Source organism: Brassica napus, chromosome C1 (genome assembly GCF_020379485.1).
Source record: "Brassica napus cultivar Da-Ae chromosome C1, Da-Ae, whole genome shotgun sequence".
Classification (NCBI taxonomy): Eukaryota; Viridiplantae; Streptophyta; class Magnoliopsida; order Brassicales; family Brassicaceae; genus Brassica; species Brassica napus.
The window spans coordinates 7,815,028-7,833,024 of NC_063444.1; the positions used below are offsets into that span (position 1 = coordinate 7,815,028).

The following is a 17,997-nucleotide window of genomic DNA, read 5'->3' on the forward strand; positions in this document are numbered from 1 at the left end:
ATTGAACCGTTTAGAAAAGGTAATTCACATATTTATTGTGGATGGTGGCGATGAGTCTTACCGGCTTCAATCATTGATGGTTTTTCATTTGATGGTGATGTAGTTCTTGCTACAAACTATGGTTACTTCGAAAAATCATGAAATTCTATGGAACGGTAATCTCTTTGACTCTATTATTATCAATAGAGAAATATAAAGAGTTGTCTTGTCTCGGTGACTCCTATTGGAGTATTAAAAAGAGAATGACAATCGTTCTCGATTCAGTCTGAAGCGTGGTATTTTTGGATTAATACGAAGATTATCTCCCTTGAGATTCAACTATTCCAGAAACAAATATGGAGTTTTTATATGAAAAATCTTTAGTCATCCATACACAAAATAGATGTGTGTTAGTTTACTTTGGATCCCTACTGGTGTATCCATTTTCTACTTTTGTTTTGCTAGTTCTCATTGTTTAGAACTCTTTGCCTAGAAGGATTAATAATACTATCCAGTGTCAAAAAAACTGGTAGCTCCGCATCCATTTGGACAACAAACGGCAGTTGTTTTCTTGTACTGCGTGCGAGACTGTCCGTCTTTGAATTCTACGTCTGTTGAAACTTCTCTTCAAATCTTTATGTCTTCCAAATAACTTGCAAAACTGACAATTCTTCTAGTTTCGAAACCATCTTCACCAACTGAGGACAATCCATTGAAAATGTAAAAGTAAAATGTCTTAGATTTCTCATGTATTTCATTGCCCAAATGAGAGCATATATCTCCGAGTGAAGTGGCGACCGGCTCGCTCTTGTATTTCTCGCTCCCATTAAACCATCAAAACCTTTCAGTGTACTATACCATCCTTGTCCCGAATAGAATTTCTATTTTTTCATGATCCATCCGTAAAACACCATTTACATAGGATAGACAGTACTATTGGTTCTACTGGTAATCGAGTTTGATCGTGTAAATGAAATATGTGTCTCAGCCCAAAGTAATTACTCCATTTATGCCAATTTAAAAGTATATTTAGGATTAATATCCAAATTGCTAAATATTTTGTTGAATTATTTAATTAAATATAGGTTAATTATATTGTGAAAGGTAGGCCAGGGCAAATAATCCGGACCCGATAACCCGAACCGAACCCGGTCCGATTAAGCCAGTTCGGGTCGGGTTCGGATCTTGTTCAAAAACCGAATGGGTTTGATTTTTTGGTATAATGGGTTTCGGGTCGGGTCGGGTTTAAACCGAGAACCCGAATGGTTATAACCGAGACCCGATCTTATCTAACCTTGTTTCACTCATCCTTCGATATTTTATTTCCTATTCGGATAAAGAGAGATTCTTTGTGTGATCTCAACAATTCAATCCGTGAAATCTCTCAATCCCTAAATATTTTCACCCAAATCGTTTCCTTAATCCGATTAGCTGTATATTCTCTTTGATTCTCTTTTGATTTCGAATTTGAAGACCTAATTTGTAGCTCTTATAAATGTCTCTTCAATTTCTTAAACTCGACAACACAATCTCCCTACTATCATCTTCTCCTTCGTCAGATAATTCAAGCAGCAGCCAGAGGTACTCGTTTTTCACTTTCGGGTTTTCGGGTTTGGGAAATCTCACTGTGTCTCCGGTTAAATACTTTAGCTTTATTGTGTTTAATCTGTTTCTGTGAATAGTTATCGAGTTAAACATGTTTAAATATGCTTCAAGGAAACTCTTTTAATCGGTTTTACATTCACTGTATACGAGTCGTTGTTTTACATGCACTGTATATGAGTCGTTGTTTGATGCTAATCTATTTCGATTTTTAAAACTGTATATCATGCTAGTTGAATACGTTTGCTGAGAAATTATTTAATTTTCTTCGAAAGAGTATTATTGTATTCGTTATGAGTTATTTTGTCATATTTGGATACGTGTGCTTAGGTTCTTTTAAAGTATTATTGAATTCATGATTATGAGTTGTTGTTTGATGCCATTTTGATATGTGTGCTAAGTTTTTTCAAGGCGTATTACTATTTTTCATTATGTCATTTAATTCTTTTTTATGTGCTTATGAATATTGTGGTTCACTTACGTGCAGATGGTTTCATCATCCTCTAAAAGTGCTCAGAAAGGTGGAGATGGCAAAGAGCGTGAGTGTGAAGATGAAGTATGTCAAACTCCTGAGTTCTGTGGGAAAAGGAAGCAAACAGATACACCTTGTGGAGAAAGTTCTCAGCCAAATAAGATGAAAAAGATTGTTGTGCCAAGGTCTGGTGTATAGAAGCACTACACCAGAACAAAGGAGAGCCGTGACAAGTGCCTTTGTCACTACTGCCAGAAGGTCTTCTCATGTGCAACAAAATCAGGAACCTCCAACCTTCAGAAGCATCTGCAAATCTGCAGAGAGTACCAGTCCTACTTGATCAGTAATGGAAAAGATCAAACTGTCATCAATGACGAAGGCAGTGTGAAGACATCAAATGTGCCTGAGCCGCTTTTCAGAGAAGCCACAAATGAGCTACTCGTGTTAGCTGAATTGCCTCTTTCTTTCATAGAAAGTACAGGCTGGAAACACTTCTGCAATAAGGTAAAACATTGTATATTTGTATTCTAAATGATTTTGTCTATCTCTGAAACTAATAATACCTTTTCTATGTATATCAAGGTTAATTTTTACAAACCCCACTCAAGAAGAACCGCTACTAGGGACATTGTGGAGATGTTTGTGAAGAAGAAAGAGGCTCTGAAAAGATGGTTGTACACCAATCATCAGAGAGTTTCTCTTACCACTGATATTTGGGTATCTCAAGTAACAGGTAACGTTTTTTTTTTTTAAGTGATGTCATTTATTTGTTGATACCAATATCATTTTCAGTTTACTAATATCATTTTTTACGTTGTTGGCAGGTGCAAGTTACATGGTTGTAACTGCACATTTTGTTGACCCAACTTGGCAGCTGAAGAAACTCATTCTAGGATTCAAATTCGTTATGGATCATAAAGGTCAGACCATTTCTAATGTTAGAGTGTCTAGCTGATTGGGGAATTCAGAAATTGTTTTCTATCACAGTAGACAATGCCACTGCTAATACCTCAGCTATTAAGAAATTTCATAGGGAGTTCAATTTAGTCTCGCCTGATGCTTTCGTATTAGATGGAAACTTTCTTCATATGAGGTGTTGTGCACACATTATCAACTTGATAGCTAAGGAGGGTCTAGGGGATTTAGGCGAAAATGTGATGGCTATCCGTAATGCAGTCCAATATGTCTGGTCTTCTACCAATAGGCTAAATGCATTTGATCAAAGGGTTACTACTGGGAAGAGGACCCGAGGAAGTCTGCCTATGGATGTTAAGACTAGGTGGAACTCAACTTTTCTCATGTTGTCTAGAGCATTACAGTTTAGAGTAGCTTTTGATAAAATGGAAGCTGAGGATAGACTGTACAATGACTACTTCTTAGAAGTAGAAAATGGGGCTAAGAGGTGTGGACCGCCTGCTATTAGTGATTGGAACGCTGTGGAAAAGCTAAAGCGGTTCCTAATCATATTTTATAATAGTACCTTGGTCGTCTCTGATTCCTCGAAAGTGAATTCCTACAAATGCTATGGTGAGATAGTCACCATTGAGAGGAATCTCACCACATTGGCCAACAACTTGGACCCAGACTTGAAGTTGAAGGCTGAAGATATGCTGTGCAAGTTTTTGAAGTATTGGGATGGCATCAAAAACATGAATAGGATGTTAATTATTGCGACAATAATTGATCCGAGGAAGAAGATGACGTATGCAAACTTTTGCTTTGAGCAACTTTATGGAGAGGATAGTTTGGAGTCCAAAGAAATGGGTGAATCTGTGCTTGATCTCCTTAGAAGCATGTTTAAAGAGTATGCTAGCCGGTTCAGTGGAGATGCTACACGATCATCACAGTCGAAGAAAACATCAACAGTTAGTGTTCAGGAGACTCAAGAGCAAATGGGCAGGCTGGCGTTGGTTGTTGAAGATTTCGGTTATGAGAGGATGGATAACAAGTACACAGAACTTGTTGCTGAAAAAGAAGATGAAACAAGGGACGAACTGGAAGCTTACTTGAAGGCACCTCTTGAGAATCAAAGGCTTATGATGGGATTTGAGTTTGATATACTCGCTTGGTGGAAGATGCATCAAACCAAGTTTCCAGTATTGGCTGAAATGGCTAGGGACCTATTAGTAATGCAGGTCTTCTCTGTGGCATCAGAAAGCGCTTTTAGCACCAGTGGCCGAATCTTAGAACCATACCGAAGCTGTCTAACTCACTACATGATAGAGGTTCTGATGTGTAGTGAGCAGTGGATGAAAGCTGATATCAAATTCTCTGAAAAAGTCCAAACAAATGAGCAGCTTCTAGCTGAAGTTGAAATGCTAGACAAGCTTGAGAAGGGTATGTTTTCTATAAGTTATTTTAATATTTCATCTGTTTGTTCGTGTACTTATATATTGTTTTGTTTGTCTTTTCAAAATTTGAGAGTGTAAGAATTGAAGACTGAAGAAAGAAGATTGCTGCTGAAGTTTGAAGTCTTTTTTTTATTTGGTGTTGGTGTTGGTTTTGATTTTGATTTTCAGTACTCGTTTTTCATTTGAATTGTTTTGTTCTTTGCTTTTCAAGGAGGTTTAATATGAACAAGTTGGATTTATTTTGAAGTTTAATAAAGGCTCTCACGTTTGGAGTATTTGATTTTCATTATTGCAAACTACTTTTGTTCTTGTTATTTCTTTGTTCACGTTCTGGTTGAAGGAACCGTAAGGTTATGACATGAAACAAAACAGGTACTTCGGGTAAAAAAGGGAATATGGATAACCGAAACCCGGTTTAGAACCGAACCCGAAAACTAAATGGGTTCAACCGGGTTTAGGATGTTTTACTAAATCCGAACCGAACCCGACAAAACCCGAACCGAGACCGACCCGAACTTTTATAATACCCGAATGGGGCTGATTTTTGTAAACCCGAAAACCCGAAACCCGATTAGAACCGAACCGAACCCGAATGGTCACCCGATTGCCCAGGCCTAGTGAAAGGTGTAGAGAATATCTCAATTTTTTTGAATATCTGGCTTGACCGAATTTTCTAACATCTCTACATTCTTTTGTTTTCTTTTTAAATTTTTTTTTTATATTGGTTAAAAACTTTTTGAGATATTCCCATCGTGGATGCTCTTAGAATATGAAATGACTTTTATATAAACGTGTGTATAATATCAATATATTTATTTAGTAATTAAATAAAATAAAAATTGTGAAAATGTTCCTAATATTTATAAAAATCATCTTGAAATATTGTGTATGGCATTTCATTATTAGACGGATTTTGGACGCATACTTAAATCTTTTAAGTTACCAATTGATCCAAAATACAACACTGGAGATAATAAATGTAACATAAAATAAAATACATAGTTTAATATTTGGTTTCAAATCTCCATATATAATTATGTGGTCTTAAAAGGAATATTTTCAAAATAACAACTAAAAATCGATGTTTTTAGAAATCAACTATTTTATGACACTTTTTCAGTATTTTCTAGAAATTTAATATATAAGCAAACTTATTATCTACTTCCTCCATATCACTTTAGGGCCCCCATGACTTTAGATGGTGTTTAAAAATTTTTATTTTGTTTCATAATAATAAATTTTCTTGTTATTTAAGATAAATTTTAGTGTTATTTAAATTTTGTGACCAATTATAAAATACTGTATTATTTTAATCGAACTATTTTTATTTAATGATACTTAATCTAACCAAAATAAACTACATAAAAATTTAGTTTTTTAATTTTTGTGCAAAAATTTTAAACACCACTTAAATTGATACAGATGGATTACGTATTAACTCAAAGTAACCTTTTACATTTTATCATAAATTGTCCTGTAAAAACGATCAGGATATATATATATATTGTCTTCTCGACGAGATTGATGTATATTATGAAAGTCATTTTTTTACATATTCTTCAATTTAAAGCATGAGAAAAAAAAATAAGCATAGCAGTGTTTTATGAAGTTTCTATCCAATGAATATGGATAACTACGACTTTAATGATATGGCAATCACATTAACCGCATGACGTCGAAAAAAGTAAATGATAATTTCAACTTAAAAGATATATAGGAGACACTAGACAACGCTATTTTAAATACTAGTATATTACAAAATTTTAATCAAGAAAATTAGTATATTTTTCTTCAAAATATACATCTTATCCATATAAAAATTTGGCGGACATTTTGTTATAATAAATAAGCCAGATATATTAATTTGTTTCCTTTGTCAAAACGAAGATATATGGTAAGTTCTTAACAAGGCACAAGTATTAATGAAAAATATAGTATCATACATTCATACTATTCGTAAACATTTCATCTGTAATTAATAAAATTAAATGGGTTGAAAATTAAATGGTCAATATTAAATTTTGAAAACTTGAAAAGTCTAATCTCTCTCTCTCTCTCTCTCTCTCTCTCTCCCCCTCTCGATTTGCCAATAAATAGAAGATAATTGCCACCAAACACTTTCACACAAGTCATAACAGTCCGTTCAAAGATATCATCTTCTTTTCTTTTAATCGTCTTCTTTGTTATGGCGGAGATATCGGGAAATGGCCACGGCAACGCCAGAGAAGGAGCGGTGGTGGTAAACATCAATGAAGAACACGAACGTCAACAACATAAAGAAGCTATTCACATCTCCAAACCCATAAAGAAACAAGACTCTCTCCTCTCAATCTCTGTCCCTTTCTTACAAAAGGTTTTCACTTCTGTAACTCTCAATCTTCTTTTTCTTGTGAAAATGTAATTCTCAATCTTCAATAACCTTTTTTATTTGTTTGGTGTTCACTCTCTGCTTGATTCATTTCTTCTGATAAATTATTTTACTCTGTTCTTGTTTTGTTATAATTGCTCCGTATTCAGTTGATGGCTGAGATTTTGGGAACCTACTTCTTGATATTTGCTGGTTGTGCATCGGTGGCTGTGAACGCCCAACACGACAAAACCGTGACTCATCCAGGGATCGCCATCGTTTGGGGACTCACCGTCATGGTTCTTGTTTACTCTCTCGGTCACATCTCCGGCGCTCATTTCAATCCGGCCCTCACAGTAGCATTCGCTTCTTGCGGCCGTTTTCCTCTGAAACAGGTCAACACATTCACACATAAATATATATCGATTAAGTTTTGTTTTTATGTGTCATTTTTAGTTTGATGAACAAACTAGAACCTTGCCATTTTGTGTTTGATAGATCTAGCTTAGCTGTCGTCTTGATTGTATTACACGAAAGTACTATTTTTGTATTTTTTTTTTCTGTAATAAGTAACATTTTAAAGAATTTTAACCAATAATAGTTCTAAGTTTTAGCTAGCTAGAAGAAAAAAAAAACATTGTTTTGATTGTACAACGAACTTTTATTAAAACAAAACTACAGTTTTCCTTTTACATCTTTAGAAGTTCAAATTTAGTATCCATAATCTTCAGTTTAGGGGAGTTTTTCAAAACTGATCCATTTTTCTTAATGCGACATTAAATGAAAAATTCTCAAATTTATTTATATTATTTTTATATTTTAGGTTCCTGCTTATGTGATATCGCAAGTGATCGGATCGACGCTTGCCGCGGCGACTTTGCGGCTGTTGTTCGGACTTGATCAAGACGTTTGCAGTGGGAAACATGACGTGTTCGTTGGAACATTGCCGGCGGGATCAGATTTGCAGTCGTTTGTAATAGAGTTTATCATCACTTTCTACCTAATGTTCATCATTTCCGGCGTCGCCACCGATAACAGAGCGGTTAGTATTTCACAATATTCTTATATATGATATACTGCATTGAAATTAGATATGTTCAAAGTTGGTGGTTATTTGTTGAATATTCTTGCAATTTTAAAGCATGCTTGTTTTACTTTACCTAATATATTTTCCTTTCCTTTTCTTTTCATATACTTTAGTTTAAAATAATCTAATCAGGGAAGTAATATACTTTAAGGTTGCTTTTAATGAAAATGGACTACGTACGTACATTAATTTATACTTTTTATCTTTGATTTTAAATTTTCATTCCTAGGAAAACAATTATACTTGAAAGAAGTCTTTTTCTAGTTGATTTTCTTCATTTGTGTATTTGTGTTGTTACGTTGACCTCAGCAGTTACACATGTAGTCTTTGACCCTTGTAATCTTTGAGAAACTAATTAAAAGTGGACCCATATGTAACAATCAGATCGGAGAACTTGCCGGACTAGCAGTAGGGTCTACTGTGCTACTTAACGTGATAATTGCCGGGTAATATATTTACTCATAACATCTCTATTTGCTAATTGCTAATATTGTGCATATTTTTCTTTCACCACTAAAACATTACACATCTGTGTATATTTTTGTTGTCAGACCGGTATCGGGTGCTTCGATGAATCCTGGAAGGAGTTTGGGACCTGCAATGGTATACAATTGCTACAGAGGAATATGGATATACATAGCGTCTCCAATTCTTGGTGCAGTTGCGGGTGCATGGGTTTACAACACGGTTAGATATACCGATAAACCGTTGCGTGAAATAACCAAAAGCGGCTCCTTTTTAAAAGCTTTGCAAAACAGTAGCTCTCGTTAAGAAACAAATCAGTTGCTACGTTAAGTTAGTCATCAGAGGTTTAGTTGTATCAATCAGAAGTAAAAAGGGGATAATTTGGTTTTTGAGTTTTTTTTTTCTAAGGAAATAGCTCAGGGACGCACTAAGTTTGAGTGAGGGTGTGGTATATGATCCACTCTAATTTTTGTTTTTCTTTAAGTAGTTAGTGTATAATTTATCCCGAATCATTATATTTGTTATGTGTGGCCTTTTATACTACTCCCTCTATTCCTTAATATTACATATTTTAGAAAAAAATTTTGTTTTAAAAAGATTCATTTTTTACATTTTCAAGACATGTTTTATTAACTAATTGCAAATTTTAAAAAACTTAATTGCACTTACTGAATTGTTATTGGTTTAAAATTATGAAACAAAGATAAACACAAAAAAATATATAAATTTAATTTAATTTATTTTATTAAAATATGTGAAAAATCTAGAATATGTAACAATAAAAAACGGATGGAGTAAATAGGTTTCTGGATCCACCCGCGAAAAGAGTAAACATGCATGATATGTAACGAATACATAAATTATAGTACTGCTTTGACCAGGCCTTAACGAATACATAAATTACGGTACTGCTTTGACCAGGCATGTATTTACTGCTTTATTTATCTCTTCTCTCATTTTAATGCAAAAGATTCTATCTTCATATTTATGGCAAACTGTCTCGTTGTGTATTTTAAAATAACTAATTCAAAATTTGGAAGCCTATTAAATAAAAATAAAACGAAATATTCAGAACTTATTATTTGGAACTTGTCAAAAGAAAGCACAAAATTAGGGAGTTAGAAACATTGCGAAGTGTGCACACTTTGTCCAGAGCTTAAGAATCGACCACGTGTGACAGTGTCCGGAAATTCCAACTTTAACTTCGCTATTATCCGCCACATCAGTTTTCTCTAATGCGTGACACATTCATATCATAAACGTCATATTTACCTCATGCAACATCACTCCTCTCTCGCTCTATTATAAGACCATAACACAGAACAAGGCCTTTTGGTCGTTTAACGATGGCGTCAAATGATAAAGTTCCGGTGGCGTGTCCGGCAAGCACCGGAGAAGGTAAGGAGCCTATGGGAGATCCGACGAAGACCACAACGGCAATGTTAGACAAAGGAACGGCTATGTTTCAGTCTATGAAACCGATCAAACAAATGAGTCTACATGTGTGTTCATTCGCTTGCTATAGTCACGATCCTGGCCGTCAGATCGAGGTTCATATGTACGGTCACCGTGTAAACCAAGACTTTCTCCAATGTGCCGTCTACGATTCCAATTCCGCTAAGGCTCATCTCATCGGTACATATATACCTCGACCTCTATTGTTTGTTTACGCTTGTGACGTGTACAATTTCGGGTTGAACTTCAACTAATTAATAACTTGGAAATTGTTTACATAGACGGTTAATGGATGGGCCTGCATGCAGATTTACGTGCGTATAATCATTGATTATTCGTATGGTATAAGTCTGTTTAAAACGTTTTGACTGCTAGAGGCTAGAGATTTAATTGGAGATTATGACTTACTATGAATTACAGTATGATTTATGAATGTGTTTGTTCTTGCATTAAAATTCTAGGGATCGAATATATAGTGTCAGAGAAGTTATTCGAAAGTCTCTCACCCGATGAACAAAAGCTTTGGCACTCGCATGACTACGAAGTGAGGTTTTATGAAACATTTTCAAAATGTTTGATATATATTTACCGGATAGTCAAAAATAATAGAAGCGAGTGTTGTTTGTAGATCCAGATGGCTCTTCTAGTAACTCCAAGGGTCCCAGAGCTCGTTGCGAAGCCGGAGCTTAAGAATCTTGCCAAATCTTACGGAAAATTTTGGTGTACATGGCAAATCGATCGTGGTAATAATTTACTATATATTTGATATAGTAAACCAACCATATATTTATTTAGGGTTTCTTGTTTTGTCTTTTTAAGGAGATAGATTACCACTAGGTACACCATCATTAATGGTTTCGCCGCAAGACGTGAGTCTCGGGAGGATAAAACCGGAGCTGGTGAAAAAGAGAGATGAAGAACATGGAATCTCGACGGAATCGTTGAAGCCGTCACGGGAAGAGATTTGCGGACCGGAGAAAAAGAATCTGATTGCTGATTATTGGGTTCGGTTTAGGAAAGGCTTTGCGATTGATGTTGTTGAGACAGATATGAAGAGGACAGCTCCCTTCCCGTGACAACTTCTGTTTTTTTTTTTTTTTTTTTTGAGAAAGTGCTTGAAACCTTCTGTTTATTTGTTTTTTCCCTTGATGAATCTTGAGACATTTTATGTTCGTAAGCTTATATCATAATGTGGTAAGAAACTGATCCAAGTTTTTTGAGAGGCATGTTTTAAGTTTTTTATAGGTCGTGTAACTATGAAAAATGTCACAAATAATATTATATATCAAAAAATATAATATATCTTTTGTGTCAAAACTAGGTCTAGTGTTACACTAATTAATGGTAGTGGAAATATATGATCGTCGACATATGGTTTAAAATATGTACATCATTAATCTATTTTATGCAACAATTGTTTAGTGAGAAACAATTATGACTTGATTATACAATAAAAGCACTAAAAATCAAATATCAAGGTATACACGTATTTGTTCTAAAAAATCCGTTTCATTTTAAGACGATAAAATAAGTGTTGTTTTAGAATTTTAATACAACATTTATAATAGTTAATACAATATTTATATATTATATGATTTCTTATATTTTATTTTATTTTTCTATTAGTTCAGAAATGGTAAAATTTATAGTTAATGATGATTTTATTTTAAAAAAATATAATGAAATATATTTTTAATCTGTGTGCATAAATCTAAAGCGATATTTAAAATGAAATGGAGGGAAAATATAGATATGACTTCTAGATAATCAAATATCTGATTAATGGGTTTCAATCTTGGATTTACATATAAGCATGCAAAATTAGCAGTGGATAACTATAATTTGATACTCAGCCAACAATTATCTCAGTTTTATTTATTCTCAAACTTTAAAGAGCAAAAGTACTTTTTTTTTTTTTTGACATCATAATAGACTAGAAGCCTATGGGGCCACCGGTTCAGATAGCCAAACCGGAGGTGAAGAATCGACATATAGCATAGCTGAAGGAGAACTCCTCGCACCACGTGCAAGCTTGTCCGCCATTGTGTTTTGTGCCCTTGAGATATATCTGATCGTGAAGTTGGGGAAGAAAGTCTTACTTCGGCAGAATTCTTCCATGTGTGTAGCGAACGCCGGCCATTCTTCAGGTGAGGACACCATCTTCACCAATTGAGAACAATCCGTCACAAATACTACATCTGAGAACTGCAGGGTCTTCATGCACTCCGTTGCCCAAATCAGAGCTTCACATTCAGCATGTAAAAGTGATAGGCTACGTCGAAGGTTCATTGCGCCCATCATTACGTCCTCTGAGTTTATCTTTTGGCAATACCAGCCCTGGTCTGTAAAAGCATCATGTTCTCTCCACGCCCCATCAATGTAGCAAAAGTACATTAATGGTCATTTTTCATAACCAATAGGTAGAGCGGGTGAGAATATTGAGAAAATAATTAATACATTTTCGTTCTTAATTTCCATTAGACATTATATAGAAAATCTACAATATAGTATATTTAATTAAGCATATAATACGTATAGAAAGACTACGAATTAATGGCTAATCATTGAGTCATAATCCCTTAACTCTAACTAAATTAAATCAAGAAGCATACTTTCTAAATCTCTCCACATCATATACCACATCAACTGGTTAGTACCCCGCGACTTGCGCGGAATGTGATTATTAGTTTCGTTATTTTTTAATAAGGAGACATTAATCTGTTTAATCTGGATATCGGTTCGGTTTTACGTTATTTTTTTGTTTTTAATCTCCTAAAATATAACTATCATTTGAAATCAATATTTATTTGGTTTGTTCGGTTAAAATGTTTGATGTTTTTGGTTTTTTTTTCCTGTGATAATCAAAAATTACTATTATTTGTTTGTTTTCATGTTATGAATCTTAGATAGTCGTGATGTCGAACCAATGGTTTCATATTATAGTTTCTAAACGGATAATAGTTAAAAAAAGAAAAGAAAATTATTATGACAAATCATTTTAATACAATTTGGTCGATGGTGAAAGAAGCGTTAACAAAAAGATTAGATATTTCAGTTGTGGTAAATACTTAGTTATAAGGTGACCACGTCAATGTACACATGTATGTGTTTGTAAAAGTATATAAAGGTGGTTGATAAATATATAAAGATACTGTTAATTAATATTCAATGACATTTTTTTCAAAATAATACATTAAAAATAAAATTCTTAAAATGAAATTATTTAAAAACAAAAATACTGTAAAATTTATATAAACTATAATATATAAATTATATATAATTCTTTAAATATATGTATATATATATATGCATATAACAGATCAAATTGGATATTCTTTCTTTTAAATATTGATATTTGTGATTTGCTTTTTTTACGGATATTGCATTTTAGTATTTGATTTGCTTCGTAGAGTAACGAATATCCGGATTTTTCAGTTCGAATCAAAACGGATAACGAATCAAATCAAAATTTTTGAATAATTTGTCCAGCTCTATTCGTAAACAGTAAAAATAACGTAAAGAAAAATCATGCATGTGAGTTTTATATTAAAAAACGTAAAATACATAGTGTGAACATATTTATGTAGAGTTTGGCTGGGAAGCTCTCTGCAGGTAACATGTGTCCATTTTAGTGTGAACGCATTTATTACAATGCTTCTACATGTGACATGTGTCCAGTTTAGTGTGAACGCATTTATAACAATGCTTCTCCTTTAATATATAAGGGAAGTTTCTTGTGAGAATTTGTAAACTCAGACGCTTCTACTCTATGATTAAAAAGCAACCACTAATCTCCTATAAATTAATTAAGAAACATTTAAAAAGTTATAACTTGCAGTTTGTACTAATTAAAAAAGTGTTCTGCTGAGTTGTCACGTAATTGGAATGCTAATTTTGCTTACCTGACGGCTTGAGAATCAATTGAGAATTTTGTTAGTCCAAAATTAAATTACTAGGGAATGTTATATAGTATGTCCATTATGGACCATTCATTTATCAAATTGAAATTATTATATATTATTTCCTTAAATAAAACTTACAAAATTACCTAATGTGATTAATATATATATGACAACTAATGATTTTAAATAATAAAGATTTGCTAACAGTCTGCATACTTTCTATCATTAAAATAAATTAAACAATTGCATTAATCATATAATAAAATTTTAGTTTTTTTGGTATATGTTGTATTTTGAATTTTTCAAAACGAGTTGAAGTTACTAAAACTGTAAAATTCTTATATAAACTTTTGTGATCAAGGTTTAATTTTTATTTCTATAATAAGATACAATGATTATAAATCATATGAATAAATAATTTTATTTTAATAGGTGTTTATGTTAATATACATATATATATATTTCATATCGTTTAAATTAAACTATACATCATATGAAAATACATACTTATATTTTGATATCTGCGTTGAACATATATTGAAAAGTTAATACTTTAATTTTCAAATCTTCATTTTTATAATGATTATAAATTATTGAAACCACTAAACATTCAACATTAAAAAAATCGTTGTTGTAAAATTTGGTTACACAAATATGCAAATAATCATAAAATCATATGAGTAGAAACCTCATTTAATAAATATCCATATTTAAAGTTTACTATATATCTATGTTAATATCATTTAAATTTAATTATATATCATATACGATAGATAAGAATGATTGTTTTGATTTATTTACCCTAAAATGATTGCGAATAAACAAGAGCGGTCGTTTGATTTATATGCGCACACCAATTTATTACATAATAGTAACTGATTTCTTAGTTATTTAATATATAATTATTATTTTATTATTTTATAATACGCAAAAAAATATAAAATAAATAATAAATATAAATATTTATCCTGCACAAATCGCGGATCTTAACCAAGTATGTGTCTCTTTAATAATTTTAAATCTTAAACATTTTCTATATCTCAGGCCAAAACAAAATAATGAAATGAGAATAAACTCAAAAATCAATATTTATATCAAACAATAACCAAAATGAAAAAATGACACAAAAATGAGAAAAATATTGAAGATAAATAGGATTGACAGTGAACGTAAACTTTTCATAACCATAATTAATTTTTAAACGGCTAAATCATGATATAAAACCGAGTTGGTATAGTTTCATTGTAACCAAATAGGAGACCTGAGATTATTCGGCCTAACCATTAGGTTCTTATGCGATAAGTGATTTTTTGACCTAAAATATTTTTAAAAATAGGATCAGCTCATCAGTAAACAAACTACGTAATTAACAAAAAAAATTAAAAAATTGCTTAAGGGCTAAAAATATTATTTCGATCAAAAATATAAATTTTATTTTCCATACTATATTTCTAAAATAATTTTCCTATAAATTCAGCTCGGCCTAAGCGGTCTTATCCTAGTGAACGTATTAATATGTTAAGCAAGCCCATATATATAATAAGCAAGCCTATGAGGGGACAATTTCTAAAAGGCCCATAAACCGCACATCACGGTGGCTGCAACGTTGAGTCAACGCGGTCAACGTCCAACACTTGCGTTTTTGACTATTGTTTTACTTTACAAAGATTTCTCTATCTCTCTGAGGCTCTCCACGATGAAGCACAAAGTCTCCAAGAGAGTAATCTCTCTCAAATGGGTTACGTTCATCTGCATCTCCTTCTTCGTCCTCGGAGCAATCTTCACCTCAAAGTTTCATAAAGCTTCCACCTTTATCCTTGTACACCGTCTTCTCCAGTCTTTCTTGTTCGATTTTCGTTGATGGAGATTTTTGCTTCGTGAATTGTTTCAGGTCATGGGAGCCGTCGTCTGATTCCGGAAGCCAACTAACCTCACAGCGCCGTCGTGATCATGAACTCCAGATTGTATCAGACGATTGTGCTCATAAGAAAGTATGCTTCTTGATTCAATTTAGTGAAGAGCGAGTGATTCTTGATTGCGTAGTGGTGGTGAACTGAAGATTTTAGTTTTTTTACCATAATGATAGAAAAAAACTAACTACTTATAGGTGATGATATTGGGCTTCGTATAGGCCCATTGGATATACTTCGAATTCTAAAAGGCCTTCTTCTTCCTTAGAACTAACGCCATTTCTTCTGGGATCAAATAACGTTTGCGTCTGGATTGCAAAGTCAACGGAATCATGGAAGAGGTGAAGAAGAAGTACGTGTACTCGGTGTGGGCATTGCCCGACGAGGAAACGGAGCCGCGGTTCAGAAAGCTAATGGAAGCTCTGAGATCCGAGTTCTCTGGCCCAAGATTCGATCCTCACGTCACCGTCGTCGGAGCCACGAGTCTGACGGCAGAAGAAGCGAAGAAGATGTTCGAATCAGCTTGCGACGGTCTGAAAGCTTACACCGCCACCGTAGATCGCGTCTCCACCGGAACTTTCTTCTACCAATGCGTTTTCTTGCTTCTCAAATCCACCCCAGAGGTAAATAAAAATCCGAGCTTTTCTTTTCAAAAATTCGATTTTTCTGAGAGAATCATTACAAAGAGATGACTAAGATCAGATATCAAGAACCTTGGGTTTGGTTTTTGATAGAAGATATGTGTTTTTATGTAATAAGATCTGTGCTGTTCTGTTTATTTACAGGTAATGAAAGCTGGTGAGCACTGTAAGAACCATTTCAAGTGTTCCACTACAACACGTAAGCTCTTTTGACATTTAAAACTGGTTTTTGTAGCTCAAAGGAAGCTTTAGGTCATGTAGCCTGAGTGAGCTATACTTTGTTGTCTTAAAGAGTATGCTAAATACTTTTCTTGTTTCTTTTTGTCTCATGTTAAAATTTCATTTTACTAACGCAGCTTACATGCCGCATCTGAGTCTGCTTTACGCCGAGTTAGATGAAGAAGGGAAGAAGAAAGCGCAGGAGAAAGCTTACACACTCGATAACAGCCTCGATGGACTGAGTTTCCGGTTAAACCGACTTGCTCTCTGCAAAACCGATACAGAAGATAAGACTCTCGAGTCATGGGAGAAAGTGGCTGTGTGTAATCTCAATCCTTGAGAAAAATAAAAAGACTAAAAGTTGGGTTCTGAGTCTGTAGTAAAAGGTCTCAATATACTTTGCTTAAGAACTGTGTACCCATCTCTTCTTTACTCATCGAATAAAATTACGATACTAATTCGCGGCATACTGCACCAATTTCTCTAAAAGTGCGGCATGAAGTTTGCATATTTACCCAAGAAAAACGTGATAAGGTTTAGCTACTTCGGTCTAGAGAACTCTGTAAACTTCTTTATAAACTTTGAATAAGAAAAGGAATACAACTTTGAGTATGAAATCTACAACACTCTCATGGCGAGAATTGCAGAGATCATCAGTCTCATAGCGACTGTAAAGTATTGATTCATGTCGTCAGATACAATTAACATCAAAGCATGAAGAAGATAAAATGAACTTGACAAGTATTTAAAAGCTGAACTTCATCTAACTGCAAAGCCTCTGCGAGATACAGAAGGTCTTCTCTTTTATTTAAATCCCATCTCCAACGTTTCCTTCCACGTCAGCATTACTCTGTTTCCCTCCTATAGCCTTCTTCTTGCGAAAGTAAGTCTTTTGGTACTTATCAATACCTCGCTCATCGAAACCGAGCTGGCCCTCAAGCTCGAAAGAAGGAAAACACGCAATAAACTCCTTTGACAACATCCAAGAATCATTTGCAGCATCTTTCCCTTTCCAAGTCACCAACAACTCCAACTCTTCGTTTGCTGAATAACATTAAGCCAACACATCCAGTGGTTGCAACGGCGCTTCAGTCTCAGTAGAAAACACCGGTGGCAATGCCAACACCTCCACATCAGTACCCACCGCCTTCTTAAGCTGTGACACATGAAAAACATCATGAATCTTGGACCCTGGAGGTAACTGCAACCGATAAGCTACCTTCCCAATCTTCTCCATAATTTTGTATGGTCCATAAAACTTGGCTGCCAGTTTAGGACAGAAGCGAGTCGCTACTGACTTCTGGCGATAAGGCCTCAGTTTCAAGAACACCAAATCCAACACTTCAAAGGAAACATCCCTACGATGTTTATCTGCATGACCCTTCATCAACTCTTGTGCTCTCTCCAAACACCCCTTCAAGTGACCCAACATCTCATTTCTTAGCTTCAATGACTCTTCCAACTCAAAGTTTGTAGTGGAGCCTTCTTCAAATGGTAACAAGGCAGGAGGATCTCTACCGTAAACCACTACAAATGGAGAAGTCTTGAGCGAAGTATGGTACGACGT

At 34.1% G+C, this 17,997-nt stretch overlaps 4 protein-coding genes across 7 annotated transcripts; 3 read left to right on the forward strand and 1 right to left on the reverse strand.

Moving 5' to 3' along the window:
- The first annotated feature begins 6,500 nt into the window (after positions 1-6,500).
- Positions 6,501-8,846, forward strand: LOC106423215 (aquaporin NIP1-2). The gene is made up of 5 exons (XM_013864004.3): positions 6,501-6,757; positions 6,922-7,146; positions 7,575-7,793; positions 8,223-8,284; positions 8,390-8,846. The coding sequence occupies exons 1-5, from the start codon at positions 6,590-6,592 to the stop codon at positions 8,607-8,609; spliced, it is 894 nt and encodes a 297-aa protein (XP_013719458.1). The 5' UTR covers positions 6,501-6,589; the 3' UTR covers positions 8,610-8,846.
- Positions 8,847-9,058: 212 nt separating this feature from the next.
- On the forward strand, positions 9,059-11,350 carry LOC106423255 (oil body-associated protein 2B). Of its 2 annotated transcripts, none has more exons than XM_022694198.2 (4): positions 9,059-9,938; positions 10,220-10,302; positions 10,387-10,498; positions 10,578-11,350. In XM_022694198.2, exons 1-4 carry the CDS (start codon positions 9,650-9,652, stop codon positions 10,832-10,834), a joined length of 741 nt encoding a protein of 246 aa, XP_022549919.1. In that variant the 5' UTR covers positions 9,059-9,649; the 3' UTR covers positions 10,835-11,350. The 2 variants fall into 2 exon arrangements, with proteins under 2 accessions (XP_022549919.1, XP_013719490.1); XM_013864036.3 differs by having other exon boundaries at positions 10,387-10,501; positions 10,578-11,340.
- A 349-nt stretch (positions 11,351-11,699) lies between these two features.
- Positions 11,700-12,152, reverse strand: LOC106423237. The gene has a single exon (XM_013864022.1). It carries the CDS (start codon positions 12,150-12,152, stop codon positions 11,700-11,702), a length of 453 nt encoding a protein of 150 aa, XP_013719476.1.
- Positions 12,153-15,060: 2,908 nt separating this feature from the next.
- Positions 15,061-16,897, forward strand: LOC106423195 (cyclic phosphodiesterase). 3 transcript variants are annotated; one of them, XM_048745502.1, is made up of 5 exons: positions 15,341-15,451; positions 15,552-15,651; positions 15,839-16,193; positions 16,356-16,410; positions 16,568-16,897. In XM_048745502.1, exons 3-5 carry the CDS (start codon positions 15,903-15,905, stop codon positions 16,768-16,770), a joined length of 549 nt encoding a protein of 182 aa, XP_048601459.1. In that variant the 5' UTR covers positions 15,341-15,451; positions 15,552-15,651; positions 15,839-15,902; the 3' UTR covers positions 16,771-16,897. The 3 variants fall into 3 exon arrangements, with proteins under 3 accessions (XP_022550316.1, XP_048601459.1, XP_048601460.1); XM_048745503.1 differs by having other exon boundaries at positions 15,370-15,651; XM_022694595.2 differs by having other exon boundaries at positions 15,061-16,193.
- Positions 16,898-17,997: the final 1,100 nt, after the last annotated feature.

Excerpts from the sequence above, each read along its gene's own strand:
- LOC106423215 (XM_013864004.3), top strand. The coding sequence starts at position 6,590 with ATGGCGGAGATATCGGGAAATGGCCACGGCAACGCCAGAGAAGGAGCG. Across the intron at positions 6,758-6,921 it reads CTGTCCCTTTCTTACAAAAG|TTGATGGCTGAGATTTTGGG; the intron begins GTTTTCACTTCT and ends CTCCGTATTCAG. Across the intron at positions 8,285-8,389 it reads CTTAACGTGATAATTGCCGG|ACCGGTATCGGGTGCTTCGA; the intron begins GTAATATATTTA and ends TTTTGTTGTCAG.
- LOC106423255 (XM_013864036.3), top strand. The coding sequence starts at position 9,650 with ATGGCGTCAAATGATAAAGTTCCGGTGGCGTGTCCGGCAAGCACCGGA. Across the intron at positions 9,939-10,219 it reads CGCTAAGGCTCATCTCATCG|GGATCGAATATATAGTGTCA; the intron begins GTACATATATAC and ends TTAAAATTCTAG. Across the intron at positions 10,303-10,386 it reads GGCACTCGCATGACTACGAA|ATCCAGATGGCTCTTCTAGT; the intron begins GTGAGGTTTTAT and ends TGTTGTTTGTAG.
- LOC106423237 (XM_013864022.1), bottom strand. The coding sequence starts at position 12,152 with ATGTACTTTTGCTACATTGATGGGGCGTGGAGAGAACATGATGCTTTT.
- LOC106423195 (XM_022694595.2), top strand. The coding sequence starts at position 15,903 with ATGGAAGAGGTGAAGAAGAAGTACGTGTACTCGGTGTGGGCATTGCCC. Across the intron at positions 16,194-16,355 it reads TTCTCAAATCCACCCCAGAG|GTAATGAAAGCTGGTGAGCA; the intron begins GTAAATAAAAAT and ends GTTTATTTACAG. Across the intron at positions 16,411-16,567 it reads CAAGTGTTCCACTACAACAC|CTTACATGCCGCATCTGAGT; the intron begins GTAAGCTCTTTT and ends TTACTAACGCAG.